Source organism: Equus asinus, chromosome 5, assembly GCF_041296235.1.
Source record: "Equus asinus isolate D_3611 breed Donkey chromosome 5, EquAss-T2T_v2, whole genome shotgun sequence".
NCBI lineage: Eukaryota > Metazoa > Chordata > Mammalia > Perissodactyla > Equidae > Equus > Equus asinus.
In genome coordinates, this window is record NC_091794.1 from 81,826,605 (window position 1) to 81,843,561 (window position 16,957).

Consider the following 16,957-nt stretch of genomic DNA (forward strand, 5'->3'; position numbering starts at 1 on the left):
AAGGGGCACTGGTTTTGTGTTGGGTTGTTAAATGAAAATACTTTCTCATTGCTTCCTGCCTAGCCTGTGGCCTTCTGCACTGGGTTTCAGCTGTTGAAGTGAGGAGAAAGGCTTGCTTTCCTGGTGTTTTTAAGATCAGTATGTTTTATTACCGTCAGTAAAATTTTGACCTGATTTTGGCATATTGGGGTGCGTGCATGAGTGTGTGTGTATGTAACTAAATTATAAGCAAAGAACTTTATCAAGCCCCACCAGTCTGGGGTCAGAGTGACCTTGTACGCCCCTGGGCGTCAGGCCCCTGTCCCCATCTTGCCTCTGTCTTATCTAACTTGGCTTGACCCAGGCTTCCTAGTCGAGAGCCCAAGGCAGAATCAAGCTGGTCTCCTGCCAGGACTGGTGGGATTGTCCACCTGATAGCACACACCTCCCATCTCCCTTCTGGTAAAGCCGTCTGGGGTGTCCACTCTGGGCCATGGCCATGCTGCCCCAGTGCCTTGGATACAGAAAGTGCTTTCTGCTTTGGTTTTGGAGCTTCAGGCCGCCTTGCCTTGGCCCTGTTGGCTCGTCCATCACTTCCCACTCCCCTGAGGGCTTCATGGCTCCAGCCCCAACACCCTGCTCTCTTTTCTGTTGGGCTGTCCTAACAGCTAGGCCAATGGAAGCTTCTGGAAGTGGGAGCTGGGTTGTCTGATATGTTAACCAACTGGCTGTTGAAGCTCAGGCTCTCCTCATGGTTCTAAGCTGGTTTCTAAGCCAGAGATCCCTCACGGCTGTGGCCTCAGTAGCAGACAACGTGGACCCCATGGGCGTTCTGCCACCATCAGCAGAGGTTCGGTCCTGAGCCTCTGTTGGCTCAGCTCCTGGGCCCTGTCAGGGACACCCTCTACCTCTAACCTCATGTCACTGGTGACTTTTACCAATTCTCTGGAAAAGCAGCTTTTTTCTTTGCTACTTCAGGTTTATATTAAAATTTTATACATACCCTCAGAAGCACAGAAGAGAGAAATGGGCCATTTTCTTAGTGTCACTTGGTCACGGTGATTAGAAATGGTCCTCCTGGGACCGGCCCCATGGCCAAGTGGTTAGGTTTGCGCATTCCACTTTGGCAGCCCAGGGTTTCACTGGTTCAGATCCTGGGTGTGGACATGGCACCGCTCATCAGGCCACGCTGAGGTGGTGTCCCACATAGCACAACCAGAGGCACTCACAACTACAATATACAACTATGTACTGGGGGGCTTTGGGGAGAAGAAGAAGGAAAAAAAGAAGATTGTCAACAGATGTTAGCTCAGGTGCCAATCTTAAAAAAAAAGAGAGAAATGGTCCTTCTAAAGGAGTTAAAGAGTTAAGTGAAGAAGTGTTTATGCTGCTCTGAATTGTAATCCATTCCAAGGCAGAGGCCATCTTCTCACAGGTTTACCCCACGTCTGCACCCACAGTCCCGGCTGTCCCCGCCCACTGCCACCTGTAGTAAGAACCCCAGACCTTCTGTGAGGTGTAGAGCAGGACCGCAGAGAGCAGTGGCCCAGGAGTCCGAGGACCAGTGGCTCGGGGCTAGTCATTGCCCACCCGGGCTCAGGGCCCTCTGTGCAGGCTGGAGGGGTGGGCTATCCAGCCCAAAGCCCTCAGTAACTCCACGATCATTGGGCGGCCAATGGTGCTGATGTGTCCTGGTTGCTCCTCCCTCAGAGGATGCAGGCAGGAGGGCCCTCCCCAGGGGAGCAGCAGGCCTGGCTCACAGGTGTAGGTTGTGCTGCCCCAGTGAGTCCCTTGAGGACACAACAGTGACCTGACTGTCTCCCTCATCCACCCGCCCCTCCCACTCAGCCTGGGAATTACCCCAAACCCAGCCACTAGGTGCTTCCCCACCTGCCCCTGGAGAGCCTTGTGGCTCAGCCAAGGGAGAACCACAGGACGTGACAAGGTGGGGTCCTCCTTGGCCAGCTGACCCCCACTCAGACTGATAATCTACCACCCAGTCTTGCCGTGGGGTCCCATCCATCCACTGGAAGAAGAAAAGCTTACCGCTAGCTAGTATTATGGTGTTGCTTTGAGATCCTTGCATGACACGGTCAGTAGAAATAGTAAGTATAGTCAACCCTTTATTATCCGAGGGCCTCTCCGCCACGCAGGTGCAGCCAGGCCCAGGAGTCCCAGACCAGCCCGGAGAGCAATTCTCCATCTGCACAGCAGATGACGTCTGCCTTGTCTGGCTTTTCAGTGACTCAGCACTTCTGCCCACCTCAGCTTGGATGAGCAAGGCCTGGGGGACTGCCGCCTAATGGACTCCCCAGCCTCAGCTGGGCTTCCCGTTTCTCCTGGCCAGCAGCCACAGAGAGGTCAGGACATAAGTTGAAAGGCCACCTTTGCCCTTAAGCCCCTAGACACCCACTGACACTCCTCACTGGAGATGTCCCCGGGGCCGTGTCCCCAGGGCCACTCAGTGCTTCCATAGAAGGGGAGCCATACACTGCAGTGCCCATTGTGCCACAGAAGTCATAGAAGGCACTTATTCATGAGGCAGGGGACGAGCCCTGACGGGGGCTTGCGAGGCCCGGAACAGTCTAGGTCTGCCACCATCACTGTGTAATTTTTAGGGAAAATCACATCCTCCTTCTGGGTCTCAGTCCCCTCATCTGTCGAGTGGGAGGTTTGGACTAGACAACCAGTCTCTATGAATCCATTAGAGCCCATGGTGTAATTTCAGTCCTCGTAGCAAAGATCACAAGTTTCTGCCAGACACCCAGACACAGCGCTTGTGCCTGGTTTGGGTCACAAGATAAATATTGATTGTAAGGGCAACCATTTGTCCCAGTTTGCCTGGGACAGCCCTAGTTTCTTCCTGTTGCTTCTCCGTAATTATCAGTAGTGCCTCTTTCACTCTCAAAAGTGCCCCAATTTGGATGATATCTTACCTGGCCCCCCTATTGAGGGTAGTTTGATGAAATGAGAGTGCCCTGCCTTGTCCACATTCACCCTGCTTTGGGAGGATGCCTTCTCTGCCTCCTCAAAGGAGGCCTTTGACTGCTCAGAGAATAGCCTTTTCTGAGCTGCAGCCTTCCATTGACAAAAATCCATCACTCCGTCTGCTGAAGGGGTGTCATTTGGAGACACAGGTGAACTCATGTATCATTCACTGCCCCTGTCTGAAGTACCACATGAAAAAGTTCTTTTCAGAAAGCAACTCTTTGCTTCTTGTAAGGAACTTAGATAATCCTTCCTCTCTGGCTATAAGGACTCTGTAATGGACCATATCTCCCTTTTCTCCCTGGCTGCCAGGAAGCTCAGATATAAGTGTATAGCTGAACTAGAGAAACAATATAAGCCCTTATGATTGGTATACCAGTGTTCTTTCCATCCCACCAATCCTGACTTCCTGCCTTATTTGCATTTTCCTTTGTTCTGATTTGTTATTCTTATTTAGTTTTCTTATATTGTAGTTTGTCATTTTTTTACAAATACTTATAAAATTTTGTTATGGTTACCTTGAATTCTTTGTAGAACCAAAATGGAAAGGAAATACAAAAGGAGTAGACTTATAGGATGTGATTTTTAGCCCCCTCCACGGCATGCCACTCTGTCCCAGGTCTTGCCATTTGAGAGACAGCTACAAGTCTTTCAGACTCGCCAGCTTTCTGAGCACCCTGTGAATGTGGAAAGAGCAAACTCCTTGAGTCTGCATCAGCAAACAGCTGGGGAACGGCAGAGCGAGAGCGAGGGCATGAAGGGAGCCTGGGGTCAGGATGCCGGGGGCAGGGCATGCTTCAAGGAGAGGGAGGAAGGCCATGGAGACATGAGTCACTCACCCAGGCCCTCACCCAGGGGATGGACACCTGCAAGGTGGTGGAGAATGAACTCTGGCCACAGGGAGCTGGGTTCAGGTGCTGGCCCTGCCTCTCAGGAACATGGGACCTTTGCAGGCCACCTTCCCTCTGTGGTCCTGTGTCCTCTGCTGGAAAGTAGGGTGGCTGGGTGAGATGAAGTCCACAGTGACTTCCGACTTTGAAATTCTGACCGTGCTCCTGGGGAGAAGGGCCCTGGGAGGCTCTCGGAGCTCAGGAAGCCTAGCCTGCCCGACCTTCAGCTGGCCCTTAGAGGACACGCACACTGAGGGCTCCACCCGGACCAACTGTGCCCCTGAGCTTCGCAAGAACCCCATTCTGAGCCACTTCCGGGGTATCCCTGGGGCACTGAGTAGACAAGGAAAGGCTACCAAGCTGGAGAAGCCTGCCCAAATGGTCCTCCCAGCTCCTACTTGACAGCCGAGGCGCTCACAGCTGCAGTAACCTGTGAGCTTTCATAGGCTGGGGCAGTGGCTTTGGCTTCACCATGAAACATGGGCTTGGAGGGGAGTTAGCAGTGGACTAAAAGCCATGAATGATGCCCCTCATGGACCTTCAGAAGCCAGGGCCAGAGAAAATGATACCAACCTCGTCATAATCCACCCCTTGGAAAGCACATCCCGGAAGAACCCCCGGCCCTTCCTCCCGCACCAGCCGCAGCACGGGCCGCTCTCCATCCTGCGGCATCTGCATCGTTATCACAGTGGACCCCACTGCAGCCCCGAGTGCAGCTGAGGCAGGAATTGCTGTTATCTCATTGTATAGATTAGGCAGCTGAGGCTAGGGAGCTGAAATCCGCTCAGAGTCCCTCTCACGGCAGAGACTGGCGCACGGGCCTCCTCTCCCGAACTGGCCTGCCATCTGTTCCTGACTCCCCCCCACAGCCGCAGTCCTCAGAACCGACAGTGGGCATCGAATCACCGACCCCACTGTGAACGTGAGGGAGGGAGGTGTGGGCAGCACTCGGGGGCAGGGAGCCGGGGGTCCATGGGTTCTTGTTGGGTCTCTGTGGTGAACCTTTTCAAGATCTCACGGAGCCGCTCAGGCTGTGGACGAGTCACAGTAACTCACTCTCTCTTCTCTTTTGTGTGTGTATTTCTGTGTGTGCGCTTTCGTCAAGTAGAAGAGCGTGAATTCCCCTCTGCGGCCATCCGTCTCCGACACGGGAGCAAAGGAAAGAAGAGGCCAGACGGAGCCGCCTGCAGCGTCCAGCGTGGCTCCTCTCGTGCGGGGACCAGGGATGACTGGGCTGCGCACCCAGACGTCTCCAGCCTTCAGCGGTTCGCGTAGCACACAGGGGACTCGTAGGGGGCCGCTTGCCACTGCCAACTGAAACAATACGATGGCAACATTGACATCCTTCGTGACGTTCCCACGACAGACATTCAGGCAGAAAGTGCTGGCGCGTTTTCTGTCTGCCAAGTAGCGGGCCATGCCTCAACCACGTGAGTGGTTTGGGCCCTGATGACCTGCTCTGAGTCCACTCGCAGCCAGTGACACTTGCAAAAAATCCCCAAAGCCGTCTTGGGTTCGGCTTCCTCAGCTCTTGACCAATGTGGCCGAAAGCAGACGCCTCCTTGGGACGCTTGGATTATTCATAAATGCAGCCTGCCCCGAACCTCCCTGAATAGCATCTCGAGTCTCCGTGGAGGTCATGGATCCTGAACAAAGTGTCAAGGGCACCAAGAAGGCTGAGGGAAGTCCCCGGAAGCGGCTGACCAAGGGAGAGGCCATCCAGACCAGTGTTTCGTCCAGCGCTCCGTACCCAGGCGGCAGCACAGCCGCCACCCAGGAGGCCCCGCTCCAAGACCTCCTAGCCCCGCAGCCCTTCCCGGGCCCCTTGCCAGTTCTTAGGGAAGGCTCTCAGGAGAAAATGGGCCAGCAGCAGAAGCCCCCCAAGAGGTCGTCCATCGAAGCCTCTGTCCACATCTCGCAGCTTCCGCAGCACCCTCTGACACCAGCATTCATGTCGCCCGGCAAGCCCGAGCATCTCCTGGAGGGCTCCACGTGGCAGCTGGTCGACCCCATGAGACCCGGACCCTCTGGCTCCTTCGTGACCCCTGGGCTCCATCCTCAGAGCCAGCTCCTCCCTCCCCATGCTTCCATCATCCCCCCGGAGGACCTGCCTGGCATCCCCAAAGTCTACGTGCCCCGTCCCTCCCAGGTCTCCTTGAAGCCTGCAGAAGAGGCACACAAGAAGGAGAGGAAGCCACAGAAGCCGGGCAAATACATCTGCCAGTACTGCAGCCGGCCCTGCGCCAAGCCCAGCGTGCTCCAGAAACACATCCGCTCGCACACGGGCGAGAGGCCTTACCCCTGCGGCCCCTGCGGCTTCTCCTTCAAGACCAAGAGTAACCTCTACAAGCACAGGAAGTCCCATGCCCACCGCATCAAAGCCGGCCTGGCCTCCGGAATGGGTGGCGAGATGTATGCCCCGGGGCTGGAGATGGAGAGGATCCCAGGGGAAGAGTTTGAGGAGCCCACCGAGGGAGAGAGCACAGATTCAGAAGAGGAAACGGGCTCCACGTCCGCGCACCCCGCGGAGCTCTCCCCGAGACCTAAGCAGCCCCTCCTGTCCAGCGGTTTGTACAGCTCCGGCAGCCAGGGTTCCAGCCACGAACGCTGTTCCTTGTCCCAGTCCAGCTCCGCCCAGTCGCTCGAGGACCCCAGTCCATTTGCAGAACCCTCATCCGAACACCCCCTGAGCCATAAACCCGAAGACACGCACACGATAAAACAGAAGCTGGCCCTTCGCTTAAGTGAGAGGAAAAAGGTCATCGACGAGCAGGCGTTCCTGAGCCCGGGCAGCAAGGGGAGCACGGAGTCTGGGTATTTCTCACGCTCCGAGAGTGCCGAGCAGCAGGCCAGTCCCCCCAACACCAACGCCAGGTCCTACGCCGAGATCATCTTCGGCAAGTGCGGGCGCATGGGGCAGCGGACCACCATGCTGACGGCCACCTCCACCCAGCCCCTCCTGCCCCTGTCCACGGAAGACAAGCCCAGCCTGGTGCCTTTGTCTGTGCCCCGGACACAGGTGATCGAGCACATCACCAAGCTCATCACCATCAACGAGGCTGTGGTGGACACCAGCGAGATAGACAGTGTGAAGCCGAGGAGGAGCTCGCTGTCCCGGCGCAGCAGCATGGAGTCCCCCAAATCCAACCTCTACCGGGAGCCCCTGTCGTCCCACGGCGAGAAGACGAAGCCCGAACAATCACTGCTGAGCCTGCAGCACCCGCCCGGCGCCGCCCCCCCTGTGCCTCTGCTGAGAAGCCGCTCCATGCCTTCGGCCGCCTGCACCCTCGGTACCCCCCACCACCCCTTCCGAGGTAGCTACTCCTTCGACGACCACGTCGCCGACCCCGAAGCCCTGAGCCGCAGCAGTCAAGTGTTTACCTCCCACCCCCGGATGCTCAAGCGCCAGCCAGCCATCGAACTTCCTCTGGGAGGGGAGTACAGCTCCGAGGAGCCGGGGCCAAGTAGCAAAGATGCGGCCGCCAGACCCGCAGACGAACCGGAACCCAAGGAAAGCGAACTCACCAAAAAGACCAAGAAGGGTTTGAAAACGAAAGGGGTGATCTATGAATGTAACATATGTGGTGCTCGGTACAAGAAAAAGGACAACTACGAAGCCCATAAAAAGTACTACTGCTCAGAGCTTCAGATCGCAAAGCCCCTCTCGGCGGGCGCCCACGCTTCTCTGGAAGCCGAGAAGAGTCAGGCTGAGCAGGAACCCTGGTCCCAGATGATGCATTACAAACTGGGGACCACCTTGGAGCTCACTCCACTGAGGAAAAGGAGGAAAGAGAAGAGCCTTGGGGACGAGGAAGAGCCGCCTGCCTTTGAGTCAACAAAAAGTCAGTTTGGCAGCCCCGGGCCATCCGATGCTCCTCGGAACCTTCCCCTGGAGTCCACCAAGTCACCAGCAGAACCAAGCAAGTCAGCGCCCTCCCTGGAGGGACCCACGGGCTTCCAGCCAAGGACTCCCAAGCTAGGGTCCAGTTCAGAATCAGGGAAGGAGCGGAGAACAACGTCCAAAGAAATTTCTGTCATCCAGCACACCAGCTCCTTTGAGAAGTCTGACTCTCTGGAGCAGCCCAGTGGCTTGGAGGGAGAAGACAAGTCTCCAGCCCCGTTCTCGTCGCCCCCACCCGCCCCGCACGGACGCTCCGCACACTCCCTGCAGCCCAAGCTCGTCCGCCAGCCCAACATTCAGGTCCCTGAGATCCTGGTGACCGAGGAGCCCGACCGGCCGGACACAGAGCCTGAGCCGCCCCCTAAGGAACCCGAGAAGACGGAGGAGTTCCAGTGGCCCCAGCGTAGCCAGACGCTCGCCCAGCTCCCTGCAGAGAAGCTGCCACCCAAGAAGAAGAGACTGCGCCTGGCAGAGATGGCCCAGTCGTCGGGGGAGTCCAGCTTCGAGTCCTCCCTTCCTCTGTCTCGCAGCCCAAGCCAGGAGAGCAGTGTCTCTCTGAGTGGGTCCAGCCGCTCCGCCTCCTTTGAGAGGGACGACCATGGAAAAGCCGAGGCCCCCGGGCCCTCATCCGACACACGCTCCAAACCCTTGGGCACCCACATGCTGACTGTCCCCAGCCACCACCCACATGCCCGAGAGATGCGGAGGTCAGCCTCAGAGCAGAGCCCTAACGTTTCCCATTCCTCCCATATGACTGAGACACGCAGCAAATCCTTTGACTACGGCAGCTTGTCCTTGACAGGCCCTTCTGCGCCGGCCCCAGCGGCCCCAGCGGCCCCACCAGAGAGAAGAAAATGCTTTTTGGTGAGACAGGCTTCTCTGAGCAGGCCTCCAGAAACCGAGCCAGAGGCCGCCCCCAAGGGAAGACAGGAGAGCGAGGACCCGAAGCCCTCATCCAGTAAACCTCCCACCAAAAGCTCATTGCCCCAGATTTCGTCAGCGGCCACCTCGCACAGCGGACACCCAGGAGGCAAGAGCCAGGTGCAGGACAGACCTCCACCGGGGTCCACTCCGCCCTATACGGAAGCACTGCAGGTGTTCCAGCATCCCACTGCCCAGCTCGCCCTGCATGAGAAGCCGTACCTGCCGCCACCCGTCTCCCTTTTCTCCTTCCAGCACCTCTTGCAGCATGAGCCAGGACAGTCTTCAGAATTCTTCTCCACCCAGGCCATGTCCAGCCTCCTCTCCACGCCGTACTCCATGCCCCCGCTTCCTCCCTCCTTATTTCAAGCCCCGCCACTTCCTCTCCAACCTACTGTTTTGCACCCAGGCCAATTCCACCTCCCCCAGCTCATGCCTCACCCAGCCAACATCCCCTTCCGACAGCCCCCTTCGTTTCTCCCCATGCCATACCCTGCCTCCTCAGCACTCTCTTCTGGGTTTTTCCTGCCTCTGCAGTCTCAGTTTGCCCTTCAGCTCCCTGGCGATGTGGAAAGCCATCTGCCCCAGATCAAAACCAGCCTGGCCCCGCTGGCAACAGGAACCACTGGCCTCTCCCCCAGCACAGAGTACAGCAGTGACATCCAGCTTCCCCCTGTGGCTCCCCCAGCCAGCTCTTCAGCACCCACGGCAGCCCCTCCGCTGGCCCTGCCCGCCTGTCCGGACACCATGGTGTCCCTGGTTGTGCCCGTCCGCATTCAGACTAACATGCCGTCCTATGGGAGCGCCATGTACACCACCCTCTCCCAGATCCTGGTCACCCAGCCCCAAGGCAGCTCAGCAACTGTCGCTCTTCCCAAGTTTGAGGAGCCCACGTGCAAAGGGGTGACTGTGTGTGGGGCAGATGTGTACGAAGTCGGGCCCAGCACAGCAGGGCTAAGTGAGGAGCAGAGCAGAGGTTTCCAGACTCCATACCTGAGAGTGCCTGTCACATTGCCTGAAAGAAAAGGCACTTCTCTGTCGTCAGAGAGTGTCTTGAGCCTGGAGGGGAGTTCATCAACAGTGGGCGGAAGCAAACGCGTCCTGTCCCCAGCTGGCAGCCTCGAGCTCACCATGGAAACCCAGCAGCAAAAAAGAGTCAAGGAGGAGGAGGCTTCCAAGGCAGATGAAACGCTAGAGCTGTTGAAGCCATGCAGCGTGGTGCTCACCAGCGCCGAGGATGGCAAGAGGCCGGAGAAATCCCACTCGGGCAGCCAGGGCCAGGGCAGGAGGGAACTAGAAACACTGTCCAGCGTGTCCTCAGATCCAGCTGGCCCCAAGGAAGTCCCTGCACGTCCTCACCCCTCCTTGCCCCGTGTGACGGCCCCAGGCTCAGAGGCTTTGAAGGAATATGCCCAGCCATCTGGTAAACCTCACCGCAGAGGGTTGCCCGCCCTGAGCATAAAGAAAGAAGATTCCAAGGAACAGCCTGACCTCCCTCCACTGGCACCTCCCGGCTTGCTGCCTCGGTCAGAAACGTCTCCCAGACCAGCCAAGTCGCAAGAAGGTACGGACTCAAAGAAGGTACTGCAGTTCCCCAGCCTCCACACGACCACTAATGTCAGTTGGTGCTATTTAAACTACATTAAGCCAAATCACATCCAGCATGCAGATAGGAGGTCCTCTGTTTACGCTGGTTGGTGCATAAGTTTGTACAACCCCAACCTTCCGGGGGTTTCCACTAAAGCTGCTTTGTCCCTCCTGAGGTCTAAGCAGAAGGTGAGCAAAGAGACATACACCATGGCCACAGCTCCGCATCCTGAGAAAGGAAGGCTTGTGCCATCCAGCTCTCGCAAGCCCCGCATGACAGAGGTGAGTTCAGCCCTGGTTTTCTTCTCCCCACTGATTGCAAGAGGCTCTGCTGAGCTTTTAAAGCCACACTCTCCTAAGGTTGCATTTGCAAAACTAGGCCAGAGGAGTGGCCAGATTTCCTGTCTGTCAGCTGTGGCTGGTCACCTTACCAGAGAACGTTTCTATTGGGTTTCTTTGTCAGTGTGTCCCTCACATCACTGGACTAGGTACATTTCAGTAAAGTGAACTTTGAAGAGATCCTTTTTCCCGTTAGCTTCTATTGTAAAATCAAAGACACAATCTCAGCCAGGAAAAAAAAAAAAATTTCTGAAAGACCAACTTGGGAAACGTGGCTGATGGCAGTGCCTGCAGCAATTTTGGAACCTTATGCCACTCCATCATATGTTTCTCCCTCGTCCTGTTAGTCTTTTCCTGCCTTTATTATTCTCTACATCTGCTGTTTCTGTTCTCTGGTACCGCTTGAAATCTTCCCATTTCCAGAGATTCTAGAATTTAACACAAACAACTCCTGAAACATGCCTTCTTTCTTTTCTGTGAGGAGGGTAGCAAATAGAACTGGACTGCAGTATCCCCCTTTACCAGTCAGTGGCTGTGCCACTCACAGCTTGACCAGTCTGTGCTGTGCAGTAGCACCCGGCCTGACTAAGGGCTCATATTTACTCCTCCATTGCCTCTGACCTGAGGCTGCCTCAGGAGCCCTAAAATGATGCCTGCAAGTTCAGGAAGTTTAAAATTTGATGAGTCCAGGTTTGCTTCAGACAAATGACACTTCCATACCCTGACAAGGCCAGCCTAAGGGTTCAGGCCATGATGTGTTATGCCGACACGGCATTTGTGGAATAGCAGCTGCTCCTGTTGATTAAGCAGCCTCGCCGTGCCAGGCTCTGTGCTGGGTCCTTGAATCCAGTCAGCACTCGTCTTCAGCTGTGAGGTAACAATACCATCTCCAGCGTACAGAAGAGGGAACTGAGGGTCAGAGGGTGAGACAGGTCAAGGTCACAGGGCAAATATTTGGCCAGCTGAGAATTTGAACCCAGACCTGTCTGACTCCAGAGAGTCTATTTTTCTTTTTTCAGTTATTTGAGGAAAGAAAACCGTAAAAGAGGATGGCAAATTTAAAGATATTCATTAGCGTGTCTTCAGGCCAGTTGCTTTGACCGAATCAAGCATAAATCCTCTAAACTAAATTCGTACTGTAGAAAAATGAACAAAATTGAGTTCTATAACTTCTCTTATATTCGTATCCTCCTCTTTTACCATTGGGTGTATTTTGTACATTGAATTTGTCCTCAGCTCGGCTGGATATCTTCACAGAACCATCTTCCAAATTTATTCTTTAAACGTCCTCATCAGTCTGCAGAGAGTCCTAAACAGGATTTCCACTTTGGCTCTGCAATGTCTCTTCCTGGCCACAGCTACTCCCACGATACTGTTGTCATTACATTCATACTTATAACTCCTTGTGCACCTACCATGTGCCAGGTACTATGCTAAGCTTTACTTTTATCCTCACAACCACTTTGAGAGTTAGGGCACTATGTCACCATTTTATGGATGAGGACTCCAGAGCACAAAGAAGTTGGGTAACTTGCACAAAGCCGCACAGTAAATGGCAGAGCCTGGATTTAGAACTAGCTGTCACTCAGAGCCAGTTCAGATGATCTGGACTGCCTCCCTCTTTTAACGACTGGACACTAAAAGGTCATTTAAGAAAAAGGAAGAGTTAATTTGGCTTAACTGGGTTTGGCAATTCTTTGTGTAAAATGCTGCTTTCCTAAAATGAGCTGAGACCTGCAAACTTTTTCTTGGAATGTTCCATTGGTTTCGCTGGCATGTTTTCTACCAAGTGCACCAATCTGGTGCATTAACGTAACTGCATGGTCCAGTGCTTGATGCCTTTCTACAGTTACACCTCTCTCTGGGCTCTGCTTGCTTATCTCCAGTGATGGGGAGCTCACCACCTCTTGGTACAACCCAACCCATGTTTGGACAGTGCTTTTAGAAAGTTGTTTATTATGTTGAGCTGACTTTTGTCATCCCGTAGCTTCCATTCTCTTTAAAGCTCTTCCTAACCATCTTCCTGCAAGTCTAGGCCAACCTATCAGGTTTCAGTTTGGTCACAGATTTTTTCCATGCATGAGCCCTGAGGAAGCCCAACTTTATACAAGAATTCACTTTGCAGCCACGTTCTGTTCCCCAGGTTTCTCCTCCCTTTTTTCCTCCTGGGGGATCATTTTGACAACCACCTGCACAATTGCAAAGAGATTAAGAACAAGAATTCCAGTGCCAGGTGGTCCAGATTTGAATCCCAATACCTCACTTACTAGCTGTGTGACCTTGGGCCAGTTACTTAACCTCCTGTGCTTTTGTTTCCTCATTTGTAAAATAGAAATAATATTAACACTTAGCTCATAGGACTGTGGAGATGATTAAAAGAGTTAAAATATCAAAGTGTGTTTAGAACAGCGCTTGGCACATTGGCACTCAATAATTGTTTTCACCTATTGTTATTCATTTTATTATCATTAAAAGCCAAAGTGGGGGCTGTCCTGGTGGTGTAGTGATTAAGTTCCCATGCTCCACTTCAGTGGCCCAGGGTTCGCTGGTTTGGATCCCAGGCATGGACCTACACACTGCTTATCAAGCCATTCTGTGACAGCATCCCACATACAAAATAGAGGAAGATTAGCACAGACATTAGCTCAGGGCCAGTCTTCCTCACCAAAAAACGAAAAGCCAAAGTGGATCCCTGGTCCTCCTGCTCAGTTCCAACAGTGTTTCCTGGTAGAGTGGCTCATTGCCACCAAAATCACCTTCCTCCAGCTTGGCCCAGACATCACAGCTGGTTGTGAGAGAGAAGCCATGCATCAGCCTGAGGGAGGCCCCTTAGGCACTCCATGGATGGCCCAGAAGGCAGGCCGAGATAGGAGTGAAAACAGCATGCTCTGGAAATCCACGGGTATTGCACCACATCAGCTGCTTCCGTGGACCGTTGCAAAGCAGCGGTGCATACCCTCACTTGGTTTTCACTCCCTATCTCCAATTCTGAAGAGATCCCTTTGGGGGGTCACTGAGTCATAGAAGTTGGCCCTGGAAGGAGTCTTCAAGATGGTCTAAATCCCCTCAGACTCTGAGGCCCAGAGAGGTGAAGTAATCCACCCAAGGGTGGCTCAGCACACAGTGGCCTACATGTTGCTAGAACTCAGTTTCCCTCATTCCCAACTGGCTACCTTTCTGCTCAGCCCCCACCTGTCCTTGTAGCGGGCAGGTGTGGTGGCCGGCACAGGGGACTGCGGTTCTCAGATTGTCCCAGCACCAGGAGATATGGTCGCTTCTCCCCCTGGCTGTAAACAGTACAGTTTCTCATGACCTTAGTGACACTGGCACAAAGTGGGAGGAGAATCTCCCTCCCAGTACTGCTGGCCCCAGCCCCCAGCCCAGCATCCCTGCTCCCTGCTCCGGGATGTGCACAGGCCCTGTTTTGGGTGCTGGCATGCCCGAGGAGACCAAGATGCGGACCTGTCCCCAGAAGCTCCTAGACTAGTGTAAAAGAAGGAGCAACACAGCTCTCGCGGGACGGCCTGGTCTTCCCGTGAGAAAGACCTGGTCAGAGTCCCATGTTGAGACCAACTGACCTCGTGGCCTTGAATAAGAGACTTCACCTGTCTGGGGATGAGTTTCCTTCTTTCTGTAAAGTGGGGCTCATAGCACCTCTTCACGGGGTACAGTGGAGATTAAGTGAGCCACAATTAAGTCTAAGTGTGCAGTGCCATCGAAGGCGTCGTTCCATTATTTCTACTTAACCAGCCATGATTTTGTCGTTCCTGCGGCGGGCCAGGTTCACCTCCCTTCGCTGGTTTCCTCAGAAGCCCAGAAAGATATAGCTAGAGTGGAGAAGGAAGAGGAGAAGCGAGGGAAGCCGGAGGAGGACGCTCCTGCCTCCAAGCGAGGGGAGCCGGCGAGGATCAAAATCTTCGAAGGAGGGTAAGAATCACGTTTGGTTGGCAATGTCTGCCTCTCGCGCCCCGCCGGTGGGCTGGGGATGCTGCCGTCTGTGTTCAGAGGCCCTGAGCGTCTCAGCCGGCAGGGCTGTGTTCACAGGCGCCTTGGGGTTCCAGCCGTGCCTTCCAGCAGACGCCACCTTTGTGTGACTCGCAGGCCACCTCTAAGAATGCTGGGCTCCTTGATGGTGGACGGGGGACGCTGGGTGTATTCTGAGGACTGGAGCCATCTAGGTCTTTCTCTGGCCCATCTTTCCTCAGATGCTGGCCAGGTTTCTACTCCTTGCATTGGGTTGACAGTAAGTCTCCCAGGTCTTTTCTGGCCTGCCACTTACCTTGGTGTATGTTCCCGAAAAGTCACCTGTGTCCCGCCTAAGCAGCCACCTTGGCATGCCTGGTGTCCTACGGGGAACCCAGGCTCTGCCGACTAGGCTGTTAGCAGGGCTGATGGCACACTGCACAGACCAGCTGTTTACACTGGTCTCCATGCTGACTGGCCAAGGTCCGGGACTCTTTGGTTGGTAAATATTTAGAGCATCACCCCTGGTGTTTCACCTTTGGTGCTTGTCTTTGGAAACCTAAGGATCTAAGCATCTCGGAACTCACAACTGCGGGGCCCTGGGCTCCAGAAGGGCCCTTGTTTCAGACTTGCTCTGTGGAAGTTTCGTGCAAGCTGTGTTCTATGTGACCACGTGTTTGCTCCCTGGGCTGTGATGTCTGTAAGCAGGTCGCGTGGTGTCTGTCTCAGGGTCCTGTGTCTGTGTCCCCAGTTTGATCCATGCAGCCCTTGTCCTACCCTGTCCTGAGGGATGACAGCACGGAGGAAAACCTACCTCCCAAAGAGGACAATCCCCTTGAGCACCTGCCAACACGGGATGTCACGGGGGCCCGCGATTCTCCAGCATCTGCAGGTGCACCACTGCCAGGGTCAAAGTGGGAGGTGCTGGGTTCCTCTGTAAAGCTGGGAAGAGCAGAGACTACCAAGCTAGTGCCGCTAGTGGGTGGCACTGACCAGCAGGGGCTCTCAGGAGAGGGGGTATCTGGAAACAAAACATGGGGACTTGGGTTGTCACAGTGACAGGGAGAGACAGGGATGGTAAACATCCTGCAGTGGTGGGGACACCTTTCCCCAGGGGAGAAGCATTCTGCCCAGAGTTCCAGTAGTGGCTCCACTGAGAAACACATGCCAAAGGTTTTCAAAAACCTGACCCTCTTTGCTTTTAGAGGGTGGACCGCTTTCCTCTCCTGCTATTTGGTTAGAGCGCCCTCTTGTGTCTCTGTTCTCTTATCATTGGGTCCTTTCAAGGCCACACAAGACTTCCTCCAAGGATGGTGCATCTGTTCACAGCGACGTGCCTTCTTCCCTCTTGCTTCAAGGACTGTCTCTGGGGCCCCCCGGGGAGCTGCTGAGTGTCAGCTGGGGCATGAAGAGGTTTGCTTCGGATGCCCCAGAGGCATCGCCTCCAGACTGGAGTTCCAGTTCCCTGAGGGGGCTCCCCACTGCCCCCATTCCCCTGGGGAGCCTGAGCTCCGGAAGGGCAGCTGACAGGAGCCCGTCCCCATCCCGGTCAGTTCACGGCTCCAGCTGCCTGCTGGAGTCCCTGCCACGTGGTCTGCCCTAGCTGGAAGGGAAAGGTTACCCCTGAGTGCCCTTCTCCTCTTCCTGCAGCTTAGACATCAGTCCCCACTCCTGCCCCACTCCACCCTCCCCTCGCCCCGTCCCATCCAGACTGTCACTTAGTCCTACCTGAGCTCCCTCTCCTTCAAGGTCCGCCCCCCCGCCCCAGAGCAGCTCTCCCACTTGCCTCTGATCCACTCAGACAGTCCCCTCCCTGCTCCAGCCCTGCTTCCTCATCTGTAAAAGGGGATGGTGACATGGTTTGTGGATTGTCGGAGGATCCTGCGTGACCCTGTTTGTAAAGGTCAAAGTTCCTGGTGCTGACCCGTGGGCATCGGAGCATTTTATCACTACGGTCTCCATCTCTTTTCTCTCGCCCCAGGATAACTTCACTCTGTTCTGTTGGCTGTGAAAAATACTATCCTCACTCTCTCAACTTGTCACATCCAATTGGAACACTCCGGGGGGTCGTGTAGTGTTGCTAGTTAGATCCTCTTCTCCCGCAGCCCAGCTGTCCCATCAGGGCATCTGCTATGCCTCCCGCCCCCACTTCTGGGGACCCCTCTATGTCATGGTTCTCTTGGGGCTGGTGTCACCCCTGGAGTGTTTGGAAATGTGGGGCTGAGAGTGTTTTGGTTGTCACATAATTGAGGACACCTCTGGCGTTTCATGGATGGGGCCAAGGATGTGACCATCCATATGACCACAGAACCATGTATCCTACCCAAAAAAGCCAATGGTGCCCCCCACCAGAAACACTGAATATATCCTTCAGGTACCCACCTGAGGT

At 54.8% G+C, this 16,957-nt stretch overlaps 1 protein-coding gene across 4 annotated transcripts in view; it reads left to right on the forward strand.

Annotated features, from left to right (window-relative positions):
- Positions 1–16,957, forward strand: part of HIVEP3 (HIVEP zinc finger 3) — a 474,366-nt gene that overhangs the window by 408,968 nt on the left and 48,441 nt on the right. For all 4 annotated transcript variants that reach the window (XM_044770511.2, XM_070510167.1, XM_070510165.1 and 1 more), the window contains 2 exons: positions 4,966–10,548; positions 14,387–14,532. In XM_044770511.2, coding sequence (XP_044626446.2) covers positions 5,497–10,548; positions 14,387–14,532 — 5,198 coding nt within the window. In that variant the 5' untranslated portion in view covers positions 4,966–5,496. The remainder of the gene's footprint in view (positions 1–4,965; positions 10,549–14,386; positions 14,533–16,957) is intronic.